Source organism: Bos grunniens, chromosome 9, assembly GCF_055505025.1.
Source record: "Bos grunniens cultivar Pamir isolate PY7600 chromosome 9, Bosgru_T2T1.0, whole genome shotgun sequence".
Taxonomy (NCBI): domain Eukaryota; kingdom Metazoa; phylum Chordata; class Mammalia; order Artiodactyla; family Bovidae; genus Bos; species Bos grunniens.
The window spans coordinates 71,759,489-71,777,168 of NC_141173.1; the positions used below are offsets into that span (position 1 = coordinate 71,759,489).

The 17,680-nt window shown below is 40.0% G+C and overlaps 1 protein-coding gene and 1 pseudogene across 1 annotated transcript; both read right to left on the reverse strand.

Annotated features, from left to right (window-relative positions):
- Positions 1-2,104: 2,104 nt before the first annotated feature.
- On the reverse strand, positions 2,105-11,369 carry LOC147366143 (trace amine-associated receptor 6-like; annotated as a pseudogene).
- Positions 11,370-12,085: 716 nt separating this feature from the next.
- Positions 12,086-13,099, reverse strand: TAAR5 (trace amine associated receptor 5). The gene has a single exon (XM_086316159.1). The coding sequence runs from the start codon at positions 13,097-13,099 to the stop codon at positions 12,086-12,088; it is 1,014 nt and encodes a 337-aa protein (XP_086172285.1).
- Between the last annotated feature and the right edge of the window lie 4,581 nt (positions 13,100-17,680).

The window sequence follows — 17,680 nt, forward strand, 5'->3', positions numbered from 1 at the left end:
TTATCTAATGCAGTCACAACTATTTTCTTCTATGCTTCTTCTAGAATTTTTATAACTTTACTGCTAGTGTTTTATGACTCACATAATATTAATTTTAAATATGTTATGAGGAGGGGTCTGAGGTTTATTAGGAGAATGAGTAGTACTATAAGGATATTTAGTAATTCCAGCAGCGTTTCTTGAAATCACTATCTTTCTCCAGTGATCCATGTTCGTTCATATCAAAAATCAATCAATCATATGTGTGTGGATTTATTTCTAGATTCTCTTCTATTCTGTTGATCTCTATTTCTATATTTAGGTCAATACCCTTTTGTCTTGACTGAAACTTTACCTTAAGTCTTAAAGCCAAGTTGTGTAAACCTTTTACTTTTTTGTCTTTTCCAAAATTGTTTTGGCCATCTAATGTCTTTATTTTTTATAAAAAAACCACCTTGTCAAAAAAGAAAAAAACAAAACAAAACCCAGCAGTGTTCATTGTTATAAAATTGAGTCTTTAAAACAATTATGAAGAGGGGCACTGGAATATTTGATCGGGACAGTAAATTTTCTCATTTCCCCATTTAATTACATCATGTATGGTTTTCTAACTCATTGGAAAAGATCCTGATGCTGGAAAAGATTGAGGGCAGGAGAAGAGGGGGTGATAGAGGATGATATGGTTGGATGGAATCACTGACTCCATGGATCATAGGTTTGAGCAAACTCCAGAAGATGGTGAAGGACAGGGAAGCCTGGTGTTCTGAGTCCATGGGGTTGCAAAGAGTTGGATGTGACTTAGTGACTGAACAACAACAACCACAATGATTTATGAATTTAGATGCTTTGAAAATAGCTGCAAAGCCTCTAAATTTTAAATTGCTATAGTTTCCTAACATTGAAGGATTGTACATCTTAATAATATTGAGCCTACCTAGCCAAATGCATATTTTGTCTTTCCATGGTTAAGAAGCTAAAAGAGGAAAAAAACCAAACTAAAAGTATTATTTTAGCAAAATTAAAAAAAAAACACGAAAGAAACAATAGAGAAACAAAATATAAGGAGAAACAAGTATCAAGAGAATAGAATCAGGTCAAATACGGAAAAACATCAGAGGTCAAGTATGGAAAGATAATCACTGTTGCAGAAATAGCACCACCTGTTCATGGCTATTTCCACATTTACAGAAATCCCAAAATTATATAAGTCCAGCCCTGAGTCCGAAATGGCTGATGTATATGACTCAGGGAGCTCTTCAGTTCCCTGACTTGACTCAAGGACCACAAAATCTTTTTCTAAGATACAAGCCTCTGCAAATGAGAACAAAGTTAACTGAGTTCAGAAAAAAAGACAGGGAATACAAGACGTTCATGGGACAGGAAATAAGAAACTTTTGAAAATGAAGGAAGAAAAATACCAATACAGTATACTAATGCATATATGTGGAATTTAGAAAGATGGTAATGACAACCCTGTATGCAAGACAGCAAAAGAGACACAGATGTATAGAACAGTCTTTTGGACTCTGTGGGAGAGGGAGGGGGGGATGATTTGGGAGAATGGCATTAAAACATTTATAATATCATATAAGAAACAAATCGCCAGTCCAGGTTCGATGCAGGATACAGGAAGCTTGGGGCTGGTGCCCTGGGATGACCCAGAGGGATGGTATGGGGAGGGAGGTGGGAGGGGAGTTCAGGATGGGGAACACGTGTACACCTGTGGTGGATGTATGTTGATGTATGGCAAAACCAATACAATATTGTAAAGTAAAAAATAAATAAATTAATTAATTAATTAATTTAAAAAAAAAAGAAAGTGAGGGAAAGATCAGCCTGAAAGAGAGGCCCAGAAAAGGAAAATCATTAGCAACAAAGCAAGGAAGCATGCAGATTTGAGGAAACTAGAAAATATCAACTTGTGTCAAACATTTTTATTGAATATATTTCTGTCAAATGATTTAAAATGTTCACTCATCAAAAAAGTAAGAGCATGAAGGTGATGCTGCAGAAACTGAGGTATTGTTTCTCCTCCCCAGCTGAATGGAACAATTTTATGCAGTGTATTGCATGCCACAGTTACTGAGACATTCCAAATAAATCATTAAATTCCTAGGTTTGAAAATTAGCTCTCTTTAGAAAATAAGTTTATGGTTGATGAGCTGTCTGTTAACACTTGGCCTGTTATGATAACTTTTATTGCTTTCCTAAAACAAGAGTAAAATAAAGTATAAATCAAAGGATTTAGAGCAGAATTATAATAACCAAACCAGCAAAATAGCTCATAAACATATGAAGGTGTTATAAACCCCCCCCAAAAAAATCAATAAATGAATCAATCATATACGGTAACCATGAGATCAAAAATGCTATCACCAAAAATGCTATACTTGGAGTTTTAGCAGCTTTTCTCTCTCTCTTAGTCACTCTGGTTTTGTATATGCCTGATAATCCTTCTACTTTGCTAGGAATATGTTCAATCTTTATAGCCTGTTGTCTAGCCACAAGAAATATATTACTACACAGAATTATTATAACCAAAGTAGATATAAAAATAATAGTCTATCAAGATCCAAAATTGATTTATAACAAGCTGACAACTTCCAGTGCAGCTGAGGGCACTTACTAATTCCTTTATCCCATTCTTGTGAACACCTGTGAAGAACACAGCTCCGCTGTACCCAGTGGGCAGGATCCAGGAGATGCTGACACATTCCCCTGACACAGACACCGTGAACTTGGTGGGATAGACCAGGGGGTCAGTAACAGCAACGTACCTGTCGAAGGAGATGAAGCACAAGTGGAAGAGAGAAGAGTAACAAAATGCCACATCACAGGAACTGTGAAGGGCACAAAATCTGGCTCCAAAGTACCAGCAGCTCTCCACAGACCTGACCATGCTGAAGGGCATCACAGTGATTCCCACTAGAAAGTCTGCATAGGCCAGAGAGGTGATGAGAAAACTGGTTGGTGAGTGAAGCTGCTTGAAATGAAGGATGGCAGTCATCACCAGCAGGTTTTCAAACATGGCCAGGACAGCCCAAAGCCAAACAACAAGTAGAGAATCACCCGGGATGCAGGTGAGTAGGGGGTTTTCGGAGAAGGCAATGGCAACCCACTCCAGTACTCTCGCCTGGCAAATCCCATGGACAGAGGAGCCCGGTAGGCTGCAGTCCATGGGGTCACAAAGAGTCAGACACGACTGAACGACTTCACTTTCACTTTTCACTTTCATGATTGGAGAAGGAAATGGCAACCCACTCCAGTATTTTTGCCTGGAGAATCCCAGGGACAGAAGACCCTGTTGGGCTGCCGTCTATGGGGTCGTACAGAGTCGGACATGACTGACACAACTTAGCAGCAGAAGCAGCAGAAGGAGGTTTTCACACAGGATCCGTTCAGGTGCTTGTAGCAGGGCTGCACAGCTGCAGGGGTGGATGAATTGCTATTCATGATGCTGCTGTTAATAGCATGTAAACACCTGGAGATGTTCTGCCCTTTTCAATCACATAAAATAGAGCAGTTTTCTATCTTCTGAAGAGAGAGGAGTCTCTTAACTAAATACCCATGTTACAGCTATCAGGTATTATCATAATGCCCTGTCATATATCTATTTTAATTTTAAGCTCATAACATATACAATAATAATACATGCAAGTTAAGTTCTCAATAAATACTACTATTAATAATTACTATTTTATTTTTATTCTTTAGAATATAGTTGAAAACAACTTTCCATATCCAATAAGAATTTAAGCAAATCTGTGGCAAATTTGCTTTTGCCACAATAAATGTCTTGCCTTGTAATTTATGAAAAAATTTTTTACCTGGACTGGATATTGGATTTATTCCTCATTGTCAAAGTTAGTGAGATACATGTGATTTGTTATTTATTAGTTACCTTTACTACCCCCACCCCCTCAAGAATGTCTGAGGAGTTAATGACAAAAACCCCCAGGAAATACCTAAGTTCAGTTCAGTTCAGTCACTCAGTCGAGTCTGACTCTTTGCGACCCCATGAATCGCAGCACACCAGGCCTCCCTGTCCATCACCAACTCCCGGAGTTCACTCAAACTCATGTCCATCGAGTCGGTGATGCCATCCAGCCATCTCATCTTCTGTCGTCCCCTTCTCCTCCTGCCCTCAATCCCTCCCAGCATCAGCATCTTTTCCAATGAGTCAACTCTTCACATGAAGTGGTCATAGTATTGGAGTTTCAGCTTCAACATCAGTCCTTCCAAAGAACATCCAGGGCTGATCTCCTTCAGAATGGACTGGTTGGATATCCTTGCACTCCAAGGGACTCTCAAGAGTCTTCTCTAACACCACAGTTCAAAAGCATCAATTTTTCAGTGCTCAGCTTTCTTCACAGTCTAACTCTCACATCCATACGTGACCACTGGAAAAACCATAGCCTTGACTAGATGGACCTTTGTTGATAAGTAATGTCTCTGCTTTTTAGTATGGTATCTAGGTTGGTTATAACTTTCCTTCCAAGGAGTAAGTGTCTTTTAATTTCATGGCTGCAATCACCATCTGCAGTGATTTTGGAGCCCCCCAAAATAAAGTCTGACACTGTTTCCAATGTTTCCCTATCTATTTGCCATGAAGTGATGGGACCAGATGCCATGATCTTAGTTTTCTGAATATTGAGCTTTAAGCCAACTTTTTCACTCTCCTCTTTCACTTTCATCAAGAGGCTTCTTAGTTCCTCTTCACTTTCTGCCATATGGGTGGTGTCATCTGCATATCTGAGGTTATTGATATTTCTCCTGGCAATCTTGATTCCAGCTTGTGCTTCTTCCAGCCCAGCGTTTCTCATGATGTATTCTGCATAGAAGTTAAATAAGCAGAGTGACAACATACAGCCTTGATGTACTCCTTTTCCTATTTGGAACCAGTCTGTTGTTCCATGTCCAGATCTAACTGTTGCTTCCTGACCTGCATATAGGTTTCTCAAGAGGCAGATCAGGTGGTCTGGTATTCCCATCTCTTTCAGAATTTTCCACAGTTTATTGTGATCCACATGGTCAAAGGCTTTGGTGTAGTCAATAAAGCACCCAAAGCCCATATCAAAATATCTACAGTGGAGTCCCTGTAGTGCAAGGTGAACAGAGAGAAGAAACTTATATTTAATAATCTCCAGTTATAAGGCATTGTGTGATGTAGAATGACCTCACACCAGGGATCACATGAAAAATGAAAATGAGAGGATATCTCACTCATATACAAAGATGCAAGTATTCTAAACAGATGTTTGTAAACCAAATGTATCAATATATAAAAAGATGATACATTTGATTCAATCAATGCCAAGAGTGGAAATTGTGTTAACATTCAGTTCAGTTCAGTTCAGTTCAGTCACTCAGTCATGTCTGACTCTTTGAGACCCCATGAATTGCAGCATGCCAGGCTTCCCTGTCCATCACCAACTCCCAGAGTCCACCCAAACTCATGTCCTTTAAGTTGGTGATGCCATCCAGCCATCTCATCTTCTGTCATCCCCTTCTCCTCCTGCCCCCAATCCCTCCCAGCATCAGGGTCTTTTGCAGTGAGTCAACTCTTCGCATGAGGTGGCCAAAGTATTGGAGTCAGCTTCAGCATCAGTCCTTCCAAAGAACACCCAGGACTGATCTCCTTTAGAATGGACTGGTTGGATCTCCTTGCTGTCCAAGGGACTCTCAAGAGTCTTCTCCAACACCACAGTTCAAAAGCTACCGGGCTCCAGCCCTGGTTGGATCCAGGGATTCCTTCGGGAGGACAGCATTGGCGATTAAAAGGATAGATAAAAGGAGAAAGATCAGAGGTTCAATATAACTGGTTTATGTGGAAAGCCAATAAAACCTGTAACACCAGGTTTGCACTAACCGTGGAGGCTGCAGGTACCCTCTTGAATAGCGGAAGGTGCCCCACTTAGGCACCTTCTCTAGTGGGTCTTAGAAGCCTGGGCAAATAAGTAGTCTCAGAGGGCCCCCGTGCTCCAATTATTTGTCCTGAAGGAAGAACAGAGAAGAAAAGGTGAGAAAAGGAAGCAAGAAAGAATGACACGGGGAGACCAAGCTTTGAGCAAGGCCCATAGCTTTCTTTTCTTTTTCTTTTTTTTTTTTGCTTTAATTATATATTTTTTTTAATTTTTATTTTTTAAATTTTATTTTATTTTTAAACTTTACATAATTGTATTAGTTTTGCCAAATATCAAAATGAATCTGCCACAGGTATACATGTGTTCCCCATCCTGAACCCTCCTCCCTCCTCCCTCCCTGTACCATCCCTCTGGGTTGTCCCAGTGCACTAGCCCCAAGCATCCAGTATCGTGCATCGAACCTGGACTGGGAATGACACGGGGAGACGGAGCTTTGAGCAAGGCCCGTAGCTTTATTTTCAAAGGGAGCTTATATACCTTAAGTTGTGCATAGAGGATAATAGGAGGTGTAAAATCATGCAAAGTCAGCAGTATTTTATCCTTATCGAGACCAGGCTTTCTTTTCTGCAAACTTACCGTATACTCTTACCGTATACAAATGGTTTAGGTGATTTACATCATCTTCTGGCCAGAAGGCCTGTTAACATTTTATGACTCTGATAAAGTTTTGTCAACCATGAGACTTATTTTCTCTAAGAGTAATTATTTTAAAGTTTGGCGCCATCCTCTGACGGTGTTAGATAAAGTTGCATTCCTATAGGGCAGAGGTGCAGTGGGTTTACAACAAGGAAAGAATTTATTACCTTAAGGGTCTAAAGTTGTTAGCACCAAGGCCACTACTTATTTTTTCTATATACCAACTATATTAATTAATATATTCCCAAGGACATAATACAGGGGATGTGGAAACTTGGCAGCAAGCATTGGCTCAACAATGAAATCTTCTACTAGTTTTATTCTAACAATTTCTAACTCTCTGAGAGGCTCTATACTATTTGAATATCTTAAGCTTCCCATGCCTCTCGAGGTTGGGAGGCTGTAAACAATCGTATGCGTAGCTGTAGGAGTCCAGGTAAACCTGTCAGGCAAGTGAGAGAGCCATCTGAGGGGTTTGCATTGAAACACTCCTAATATGCCCAGGAGGCTAATTAACTAGAGCTCTAAGTTGATTTCCTTCAGAGAAAGTTGATCAGGGATAGCCCCCCCCCCCACCCCCGTTAATGTCAGAGGAGTTGGTGAAAGTCGTAAAGTAGTAAAACAGACAGATTGTGGTTTTGGGGTAGATGCTCAGGCAGATCCAGGGGGTCCCTCGAGTCCTGACTCGCCTTTGCATGTGAGGCCTCTCCACATGACCTTTGTCATGGGTGGGAACTCCCGTGCTGGCTCCCGGCAAAAAGCATCAATTCTTCTGCGCTCAGCCTTCCTCACAGTCCAACTCTCACATCCATACATGACCACTGGAAAAACCATAGCCTTGACTAGACGGACCTCTGTTGACAAAGTAATGTCTCTGCTTTTGAATATGCTATCTAGTTTGGTCATAACTTTCCTTCCAAGGAGAAAGCGTCTTTTAATTTCATGGCTGCAGTCACCATCTGCAGTGATTTTGGAGCCCCCAAACATAAAGTCTGACACTGCTTCCACTGTTTCTCCATCTAATCAATTAATATAATTCACCATATTATCAAGTTAGAATTTTGTGATTATTTTATTAAATGCAACAATAGCACTCATTTTCCCCCCACTCTTTTTCTCGCATAATTGCATCAGCATTCCAGGATGCTAAGCAGATGACCTGGTTTCCATGTGAGCACACTGGGATGTCTTTGTATATTCTATCTGGTGACAGATGGACATTTCTCATAATGGGAAAAAAAATGTTCACATTACCCTAAGCTTGAATCCACTTGAGATCTGTGAATCTGGTGACCCTCTCTCTATGTGCTTCAGACCATCCATGTGTGGCTCATGATGTAGTATGCTGCTTTGGCTTTTTTAGATTTCAGAGCTAAGGTACCATAATCAGTTTTCCCTCTATCTGTGGGAAAATGTTCCACTTTTAAAGAAATTATAGACTTATCAGGGGGTCTAGTTCTCCTATTGAAACCCCTTCCTTTTTAGTGTCTTCAGCCAGGACTCCAAGATTTTAGTTATGTCAGAGTACTCGGTCAGTTTTCTGTTTTTTAAATCTTCCTTCTTCCATCTCTCCTTCTCTCTTAGTCTCTTGATAATTACCCTGTGCATGTCCAGAAATGTGGAAATATTCTGAAGTTCTTTTTCAAATTCTCTCATCACTGTCACTTGTAATTTCTGAACTGAATATAACTTCAGAAAGCCTACTGTACATCTATCTTCACACCAGTTTTGTTGGAATTTGAGTCACAGCCCTTGGCTTACAACTTTTAATCAGTAGGCATACAGATGTGTGCATCCTAAAACATGATAGATATTCCAGACACACCCACAAGTATCTTCTGTGATTCACAGAGAATAGATTAAGGTGAGCAAGACATGTTACTTTAATGCAGCCATCATTGTAATGGTAGCAAGCAGCAAACAGTATATATAAGTGGTTTTGTTTACATGTATTAAGTCATAATATGGTTATGTGCAAAAAAAATGAAGTCAGAAGTATTATTATCCTTATTTTAAAAATGAAAAAACTGATAAACTGAGAAGCTAATAACTTGCCTAAGATTACACTTCCAGTAAATGATGACCTTGGGCATTTGTATCTAAGCCATTTAGCTCCAGATTCTATGTTCTGAGCCTCCATGCTCTGAGCTTCTACTCCTATCCCCTCATTACCCCAGCAGGATGCCTCAGGGCCTTAGCACAGACTCTCATCTGCCTGCATCACTCTTTCCTCGGATTTTCACAGGTTCTTTCTCATTCTTCAGGCCTCAGCTTTAAAATGACTTCCTCAGAAAAATCACTGTCTCAGCTAATTGGTACTGTCTCAGTTGGTACTGCTATTTTATTGTTTTATTTACCTGTTTTCTCATGTTCTTAAGTGTATGTATCAGAATTTGAACCCAATCAGTCCATCCAAAAGGAAATCAGTCCTGAATATTCATTGGAAGGACTGATGCTGAAGCTGAAACTCCAATACTTTGGCAACCTGATGTGAAGAACTGACTCATTTGAAAAGACCCTGATGTTGGGAAAGATTGAAGGCAGGAGGAGAAGGGGATGACAGAGGATAAGATGGTTGCATGGCATCACCGACTCTACGGACATAAGTTTGAGTAAGCTCTGGGAGTTGGTGATGGACAGGAAAAATTGGCGTGCTGCAGTCCATGGGGTCGCAAATAGGCAGACATGACTGAGTGACTGAACTGAACTGAACACCACATTAACCCATATTTTAATTATCAGAACATGTATGGCCAAGCCTAACATCAGTGGACCTGGAACATTTGCTACTTCCCAGGGATTAGGGAACAGGGGAGACTGCAGTCAGAAAGAAGCATGAAATAGAGGCGGAAGTAGAGAAGACAAAGTCTCAGTGCCATCCTGTGATAGGTGCCAAGGGCCAAGACTGAGGATGATGTGTTCCTTGTCTTTGATTCTCAAATCCTTTCCCTACAATTCCAAATTTTCAGCCGTCAGAGTTGCAGAGGAAATCCATGCAAACTGTAAAGGTCTGTGGGGGAAGGACCAGCTGCTTTCACACACTTTGTAGGCCACTGTTTGTGTGACCTTTTGGTTCCCAATGCCTTCTGCAGAACTAACTTTACAGAACAGAGCTATTCAGAAGCAATACAAAGAATCTGACTGCAATGAGGGAGACCTGGGTTCGATCCCTGGGTTGGGAAGATTCCCTTTAGGAGGGCCCAGCAACCCACTCCAGTATTTTTGCCTGAAGAATTCAATAGATAGAAGAGCCTGGCAGGCTACAGTCCATGAGGTTGCAAATAAACGTGATTGAAGTGACTGAGCACATATACATTCATGTGTTTTCTCTATTCTGAGATGCTACCTGCTGGGATGAGCTATAACCTGATTTGATTAAATTGTAAGAAAACAATGTAATTAAATTGAGAGATATTTAGAGGAAAAATAATGGTCAGGTTCATACAAAAGCAGAATCATTTCCTGCTGTGTGGATGTGATTGACTTGTAGAGTTCCACTTTGTGAAGCTGCTAAGTATTCTTACTTTCAGGACAGACAGCACCATACCTAATGGATTGGGAATGGGTATCGATGTATTCTAGGAAGGGAAGAGGAAAATGTGTTTTTAAAAATAATGACTGACATACTTTGCAAATTATATTTATTGTTACATCTAAGACACAGTGTTCCAAGCTCCTTAAAGTTTCAAAACTGTAGTACTAAGATAATTTGAATTTGTAATTCATTTGTAATTTATCTCATAATGCTTGAGTTAAATGCAAAAGAAAGAATAATTACTTTCAAAGAAGTATTAAGTGTTAAAAAATACATTGAATATAGCAGTGTGTACATGAACACTGCTATAGTTTAAATGGATAACCAACAAAAACCTATTGTATAGCACATGGAACTCTGTTCAATGTTATTTGCCAGCCTGGATGGGAAGGGGATTTCGGGGAGAATGGATACATGTATATGTATGGCTGAGTCTCTTCACTGTTCACCTGAAACTATCACAACATTGTTAATACAATGTTGTTAATACATTATTATTAATATTGTTAATACAATAATTGGCTATACCCCAATACAAAATGTTTTTGCTGTTAAAAAATAAAAGTAAAAACATTAAAAATATATTGGAAAATATTTTTACAACAAATGTATTTTTTAATTATGAAAGAGTGGGATCGGTAAGAGTTATCCTTCCATCAAAAATTAAAAGAAAGAAATCCACTTCAGCTAACTTCATTGCCAAAATATGACTTTTGCTTCTTTATTTATTGATTGCTATGTCTATGTCTGTATCTGCATCTATAATATCATCTATATATCTGTACACTAGACACTTAAAATTAATTTACAAATAGTTTTCCAAGTAAGTAATTATTAATCTGAAAAAGTCACTAAGAAATATGGAATTAGACTGACTAGAGACCTTTAGGGAAATATTTAGGAAGAAAACAGAAACAATATGAACATAAAAGACACATCCTTCCTAATAATAGCTCCTGTAAAGAATGATTCAATTCTGAGCAAGCATGTGGTATAAATAACTTATTTTTCTGTAGAAAATACACATACCAGTGTCTCTGGAAAAATAGGTCTAACTTGTATGACTTTTTAAAAGGAGAAAATATTAAAATGGTGAGATGTGGAGCATCATCACTTTACAAATACACCAGACATTTTCATTGTTCAATTATTAAAGAAAAAAGAAGAAAACATTCCTTCAAGAATATAATACATTTACTCATTGAGCATTGGAACAGACATTGAAACAAACCTGGCTTATCATCAACCTGTTTAGCAACTCGGTTCCAAGGAGACAGCATTTTTAAAGGGACCATTTTTAAAAAGAGACAGTCTGAACATTTGACCATGATTATGAAAAGTGATGCGAAATTAGTATGCAAACAATCTTTCCCAAAGTTCAGTTATACAAAGCTCAATTATTTGAACTTAAGGACATCTTAGAGAGCAAAGAGTACAAACCCTTGATTTTTTCTGATGGAGAAACTCATGAAGGGAGGGGTAAGATATTGTCAAAATAGCCTGACCTGGCGCTGCCAGGTTGTAGGATCAGGACAGGAGCTCAGAAAACTGCCCTCTGTATTTCTTTCCCTTCACTTCTGCATCTTAGTTGTCTCCAAGGAAGTAATAAATGAGGAGATTAATATTTGCACAGAGTTTTGAAATATCCAATAAACATTTAGAGGATGGCACTCTCTCCTTTCCGTACATTCTATAGAAACATTGAAGGAGAAGAATGCTGTATCTCTTCCCAGAATAAGAAGTTTGTCTTTTTCCCCACTGCTCAAACCATGCTGCCCTGGAAGCCTGCCCACACTCCCAACACCACACAGCTCACCTTCACCATTCCATTCGTGCTTTTTGCAAAACCCTTTCCCTAGATGGTTAGATAGCGTCACTGATTCAATGGACATGAGTTTGAGCAAACTCTGAGAGATAGTAGAGGACAGGGAAGCCTGGGGTGCTGCAGTTCATGGGGTCACAAAGAGTCAGACATGACTTAGTGGCTGAAAAACAACAAGCCTGCATTCGGTCAATCTTGGTACAAATCAATTGTGGGAGTCCGTGGCGAGAAGATCTCCCGACTCAGGAGAAGTTTCAGCGCCTTCCTGAACCACCGGTAGGAAAAGACATAGATGATGGGGTTGCAGGCTGAGTTGAAGTAAGCAAGCCAGATAAACGTGTCGAAGACCAGCGGTGGTGTGATGAAGTTAAGGAGGCTGTCGATCATCGTATCGACAGTGAAGGGAAGCCAGCACAAAAGGTACACACCCACAGCGATGCCCAGGGTCTTGGCAGCTTTTCTTTCACGTTTGGCAGCTCCAGCCAGGCTTTTGCTTAAGTTGTTGATCTGCTGAGCCTGCCTGGTTGCAACCACAAAGATCTTCACATATAAGCTTATCATGATGAAGCACGGGAAAAAGAACACAGGGAAGTTTAGCCAGCCCCAAAACTTGTTGAACAGCAACTGGCAACTGCCCACACAAGGCATCTCTTCCAGCCACAGGTGGAGCCCTCTCTCTGCCATGTCTGTGTAGAGCAAGAAGGCGGTGTAAGCTGCTGGCAGCCCCCAGCCTGCCAGGATATACCTGAGGGCCACCCTGACCGTGAACTTAGAGGGATAGAGTAGGGGCTCACAGATAGCACAGTGGCGGTCAATAGAAATGAAACAGAGATGGAAGATGGAGATGAGGCAGAAGAGGGTGTCCAGGTAGGTATGCAGGCGGCAGAGAGAGTCTCCAAAGAACCAGCAGCTCTCCACGGAGCGGATGGTACTGAGGGGCAGCACCAGCAGACCCAGAAACATGTCAGCCAGGGCCAGGGAAAGCAGCAAGAAGTTGGTGGGAGTGTGAAGTGCTTTAAAGTAGGACACAGCAAACACCACAAACAAATTTCCTAGGACTGTAATCAGCACACCTGCTGCACAGGACAGGTAGATGGCCAGCTGGATGCCCAGGGGATGGATTGTCCTGGGGCAAGACCCATTCACCTGGTAGCAGAAAGTCTCGGGGCGTTCTTCAGCATCTTGGTTGAGGACCACACTCATTTATGGTTTCTCCTCCTCTTCTCTTTCTGGGAAGAGTTGCCTGTCCCCAACAACAGCAACAACAACAAAATTTATCTGATAAACGACTAAAAAGTGAGATCTACAGGAAGAACCAAAGGAAGATTTGAATCAACTGTGCCTTGAAAATTAAATACAGCATGGGACTCAAGGTCCCAGAAGAGTTACTTCTGTTAGCCCTGGTTTGTCTGACTAAGCACTTTTAAAACTACCAGAGACAATATCCTTAAGTAAAGAGAAGAAGGATGTAAGTACATATTTCCTCAAATAAAAAGCTAATTATTTCACAGTAGGGAGTATAAAATTATTGAGAGGTGTCTCTTCCATTTTGAAAATGTACCTGCTGTCAAATGTAAAGCGAGATTAAAATGATGAGGGAGAATTGGATGAAAATAGTCAAAAAGATACAAACTTTCAGTTATAAGATGAATAAGTACCTGGGATATAAAATACAACATGATAAATGTAATTAACACTGCTGTATGTTATACATGGAAATTCTTAGGAGAGCAAATCCTAAGAGTTCTCCTCACAAGGAGAAATTTTAAATTATACAGTACTTCAACTTATACAGCACTGTAGGTCAATTATTTCTAAATAAAACTGGGGAAAAAATAAAATTATTTTTGAGTCTGAACCAGGGAAGAATTAATTCTTGCTAATAAATCATTAGTTGGGAAGATGTAACTTCTGGCTCCTCCTTCTAAGAATTAAATAAACTGTCAATAAAATCAACTGAGTAAGCTGTTTTTAATTTATTTATTTATATTGAGGTATAATGACATATGGGACTTGCCTGGTTGCTCAGTCAGTAAAGAATCTCCTGCACTGGAGGAGACCCAGGTTTGATCCCCCTGGGTCAGGAAGATCCCTTGGAAAAGGAAATGACAAACTACTCCAGTGTCTTTGCCTGAAAATCCCATGGACAGAGGAGCCTGGTGGGCTGCAGTCCATGGGGTCACAAAGAGTCGGGCATGATTGAGCGACTAACACACACATAATGACATGTAATCTTAACTTAGTTTCAAGAACAACATAATGTTTTGATATTTCTATATATTTATATTATGAAATGATTTGCACACTAAGTTTAGTTAGCATTCAACATTGCACATAGTTACAGAATTTTTCTTATGATGAAAACTTTTAAGATCTACTCTCTTAGCAACTTTCAAATATGCAGTACAGTAATATTAACTTCAGTCATCATCCCTATGACTTAATTATTTTATAAATGGATGTTTGAATGTTTTGACACCCTTCACCCATTCACTCAATCCCAGTCTCTGGCAACTTCCAATCTGTTCTCTGTATCTATGAGCTTGTTTTTTTAAATTCTACATATAAGTGAGATCACACAGTATTTATTTTTCTGTCTGATTTATTTCACTTAGCATAATGTCCTCAAGGTCCATCAATGTGGTCTCAGATTGCAAGACTGAATTTTTTATTACTAAAATATATTCCATTTATTATTTATTTTTTAATTGGAGGGTAATTGCTTTACAATTTTGCATTGGTTTCTGCTGTACAACACTGCAAATCAGTCATAACTATAACTCCCTCCCTCTTGAAGCTCCCTTATACCTCCCACCTTCCTGCCCCTCTAGGTCATCACAGAGCACCAGGCTGGGCTCCCTGTGGTATACAGCAACCTCCCACTGGTTATGATAGTGGATACATGTCAATGATACTTTCTCAATTTGTTCCATCCTCACCATCCCCTGCTACATCCGCAAGTCTGTTCTCGACATCTGTGTCTCCATCCCTTCCCTGCAAAGAGTAAGCTTGCTGAATTAAGTGTCAACTCTCCTCAGGAAAAGAATTCAGCATACAAATAATTAAATGAATAGAATTACCCTATTTTAGCTCTGCGTGCTACACAAGTTCTAAAGATAACACAATGTTTACACATCCTGGGGGAACTGTCACAAATAAAAAAAGCATTTTACTATCTAGTCTAGTCACTAGTCTGTGAAATTCTAAACAAAGTCTAATAAAATTGTACTCTGAGCTGTTAAGCTACTTACAGAAGAGTCAGAATCACTTCATGGAAAGGAGGTCTTCTTTTAGCAGGTGACATAAGGTACATAGCACTCACTTCCTTTAGCAAAGATGGCAGATATACAAGCAGGTAATGATTTTATACTCCAAATAGAAGCTGCTCCTCTATTTCGGCATGCGAAACAAATTAGTACTGAAGGAGTACCCAGGGACCTAGTTTGCACAGTTCACAAGTCTCAGTAGTTTAAGGCTCCTTCTCAATATAGGATCATTTATCCTGCTAATTAATTAGAGATGAAATTTAAAGACACTGGATTTACATTTTATTTTCCTTAATTTTACTTTAAGTATGTTCCATATATCTCTTCTGCTTTAAGATTATGTATTTTTCTCCCAGCATGAGAAGTAATTGAGAATAATTGATCATAAGCCCTTTGGTTTGTGACTCCTACATTGGATTCATCATGGATTCTTTTTAAGCTCTCCATTTTGTGCTGGTTAAAGAAATCACAGAAGGTGAAACAGTTCACCTGGACATAGCAAAGTTAGATTCCCGTTCTGCCACTTTCTAGGTCATCACTGATCCTCTTCCTCCCTTTGTTTCCCCATTGATAAGACTATCTACGATTAGACTCATATGTCTGTATATCACAGAGATAATATCGAGGAAAATGTTCAATCATACTCTGCTATTTCTGTTTCTTGGTACCAAATATCCAGAGGATGGAATGTCTCTTTGCAGCCTTGGAGAAATCATTCCACAGTGCAAATTAAACTGATGTCGCAAAAATGATAGAATTCAGTGGATTATATCTAGCAGCAGGGCCTGTAGGACAAGGTGGGAAGTCCAAAAAGAAAGAAAGGAATTTGGCATGTACCTCCCCCTTCTCTGCAAAGTCAGTGTTGACTGTCAGAAACTTGCATTGTGTGTGGTTTTAAGGTGACGGACTAAGATGTAAAAGACAAGCACAAGAAAATGCACAATCCATTTGTCTTGCGAATTGGAGGTTCAACTATTAATATCATATGAATACACTCACCTCTAAAACAATGCATATTAGAAAAAAATAAGCTTTTCCTAGTCAATACAGATTTAGGGACAAGTATTTCCATGAAGTAGATCCTACAATTTCTCCTGAACCGAGACCACAAAACAGACTGTTCAGAAATACCAGCTCCTAGTTTTACATCTTTTCTTTCATCTCCTTCTTCTAAACAAGCCACATCTGGTATCCCAAAGGCCATTCAAGAGTCCACATGGATTATTTTGACTAGTGTGTAAAGAGAGACAGGAGCAGCTAACACAGCTTATATGTAACCACTTCCTAGCTCAGCAATAATCCTGGAAAGGTGGTATTATACATAATACTTATACTGAATTGTCTCTAATTTGCATCCTTTCATTCCTATGTATATTAAAACCAAAGCATAATATGATGGGGAGGAAACAGTTAAAATCTAGTATTGGAAATTTCAATCTATTTCAATGCCTCCCCCTCACCTAATGGGTGAAATTCAGCCTTTAATAGGCACAGAAGGTGCTCCCAGTTCACTCCCAACATCTCTGCAGTTTCGTCTCCCTACGTCACGTGGCCAAACTTGTTCTATTCTTACACAAATATCTGGCTGCTCTTTTCTTTCCCTTGTTTTAGTCCTTGTGATGAATTATGCTCTGCCAGCCTGAGAAATATGTTTCCCAGAATATGTATATGATTCCAAGTTAGAGGAACTTTGGGGAGATTTGGAAAGCAGAAATGAAGCTGCAGTCATTATTCTTCTGGTTTTTCCTGGAAGACACAGAGGATGAGATGTTTGGATGGCATCACCAGCTCAATGGACATGAGTCTGTTCAAACTCCGGGAGCTGGTGAAGGACAGGGCAGCCTGGTGTGCTGCAGTCCATGGGGTCACAAAGAGTCGGACATGACTTAGTGACTAAACAACGACAGTGGTGGACAGAGGTAACAGGTTCCAGCTCAGCCTCACTCCTGTCTGCTGGCACTGCTGACCAATGGTAGCCTCAGGTATCCCACCAAATTCCTGGAAGGATGCACCGAGGCAGCAGTCAGCCAGAGACAACAGCTAACCATTGACTTCTCTATAAGCTCAAACTTTGCAGTCCTGTGTCAGTGATTGGTGGAAAAGGAAATAGCAATCCACTCCAGCATTCTTGCCTGGAGAATCTCGTGGACAGAGGAGCCTGGTGGGCTGCTGTCCATGGGGTTGCACAGAGTCGGACATGACTGAAGCAACTTAGCATGCATTCATGCATTGGAGAAGGAAATGGTAGCCCAGTCCAGTATTCTTGCCTGGAGAATCCCAGGGACAGAGGAGCCTGGTGGGCTGCCATCTATGGGGTCGCACAGAATTGGACATGACTGAAGCAACTTAGCAGCAGCAGCAGCAGCAGTCAGTGATTGGAAGTGAGTTCTTTAATGAGCCTGATGATAACAATCCTTTGGCCTAAAACTCAGGCTGCTGCTCCTGCTGCTAAGTCACTTCAGTCATGTCCAACTTTTTGTGACCCTATGGAATGTAGCCCAGAAGGCCCCTCTATCCA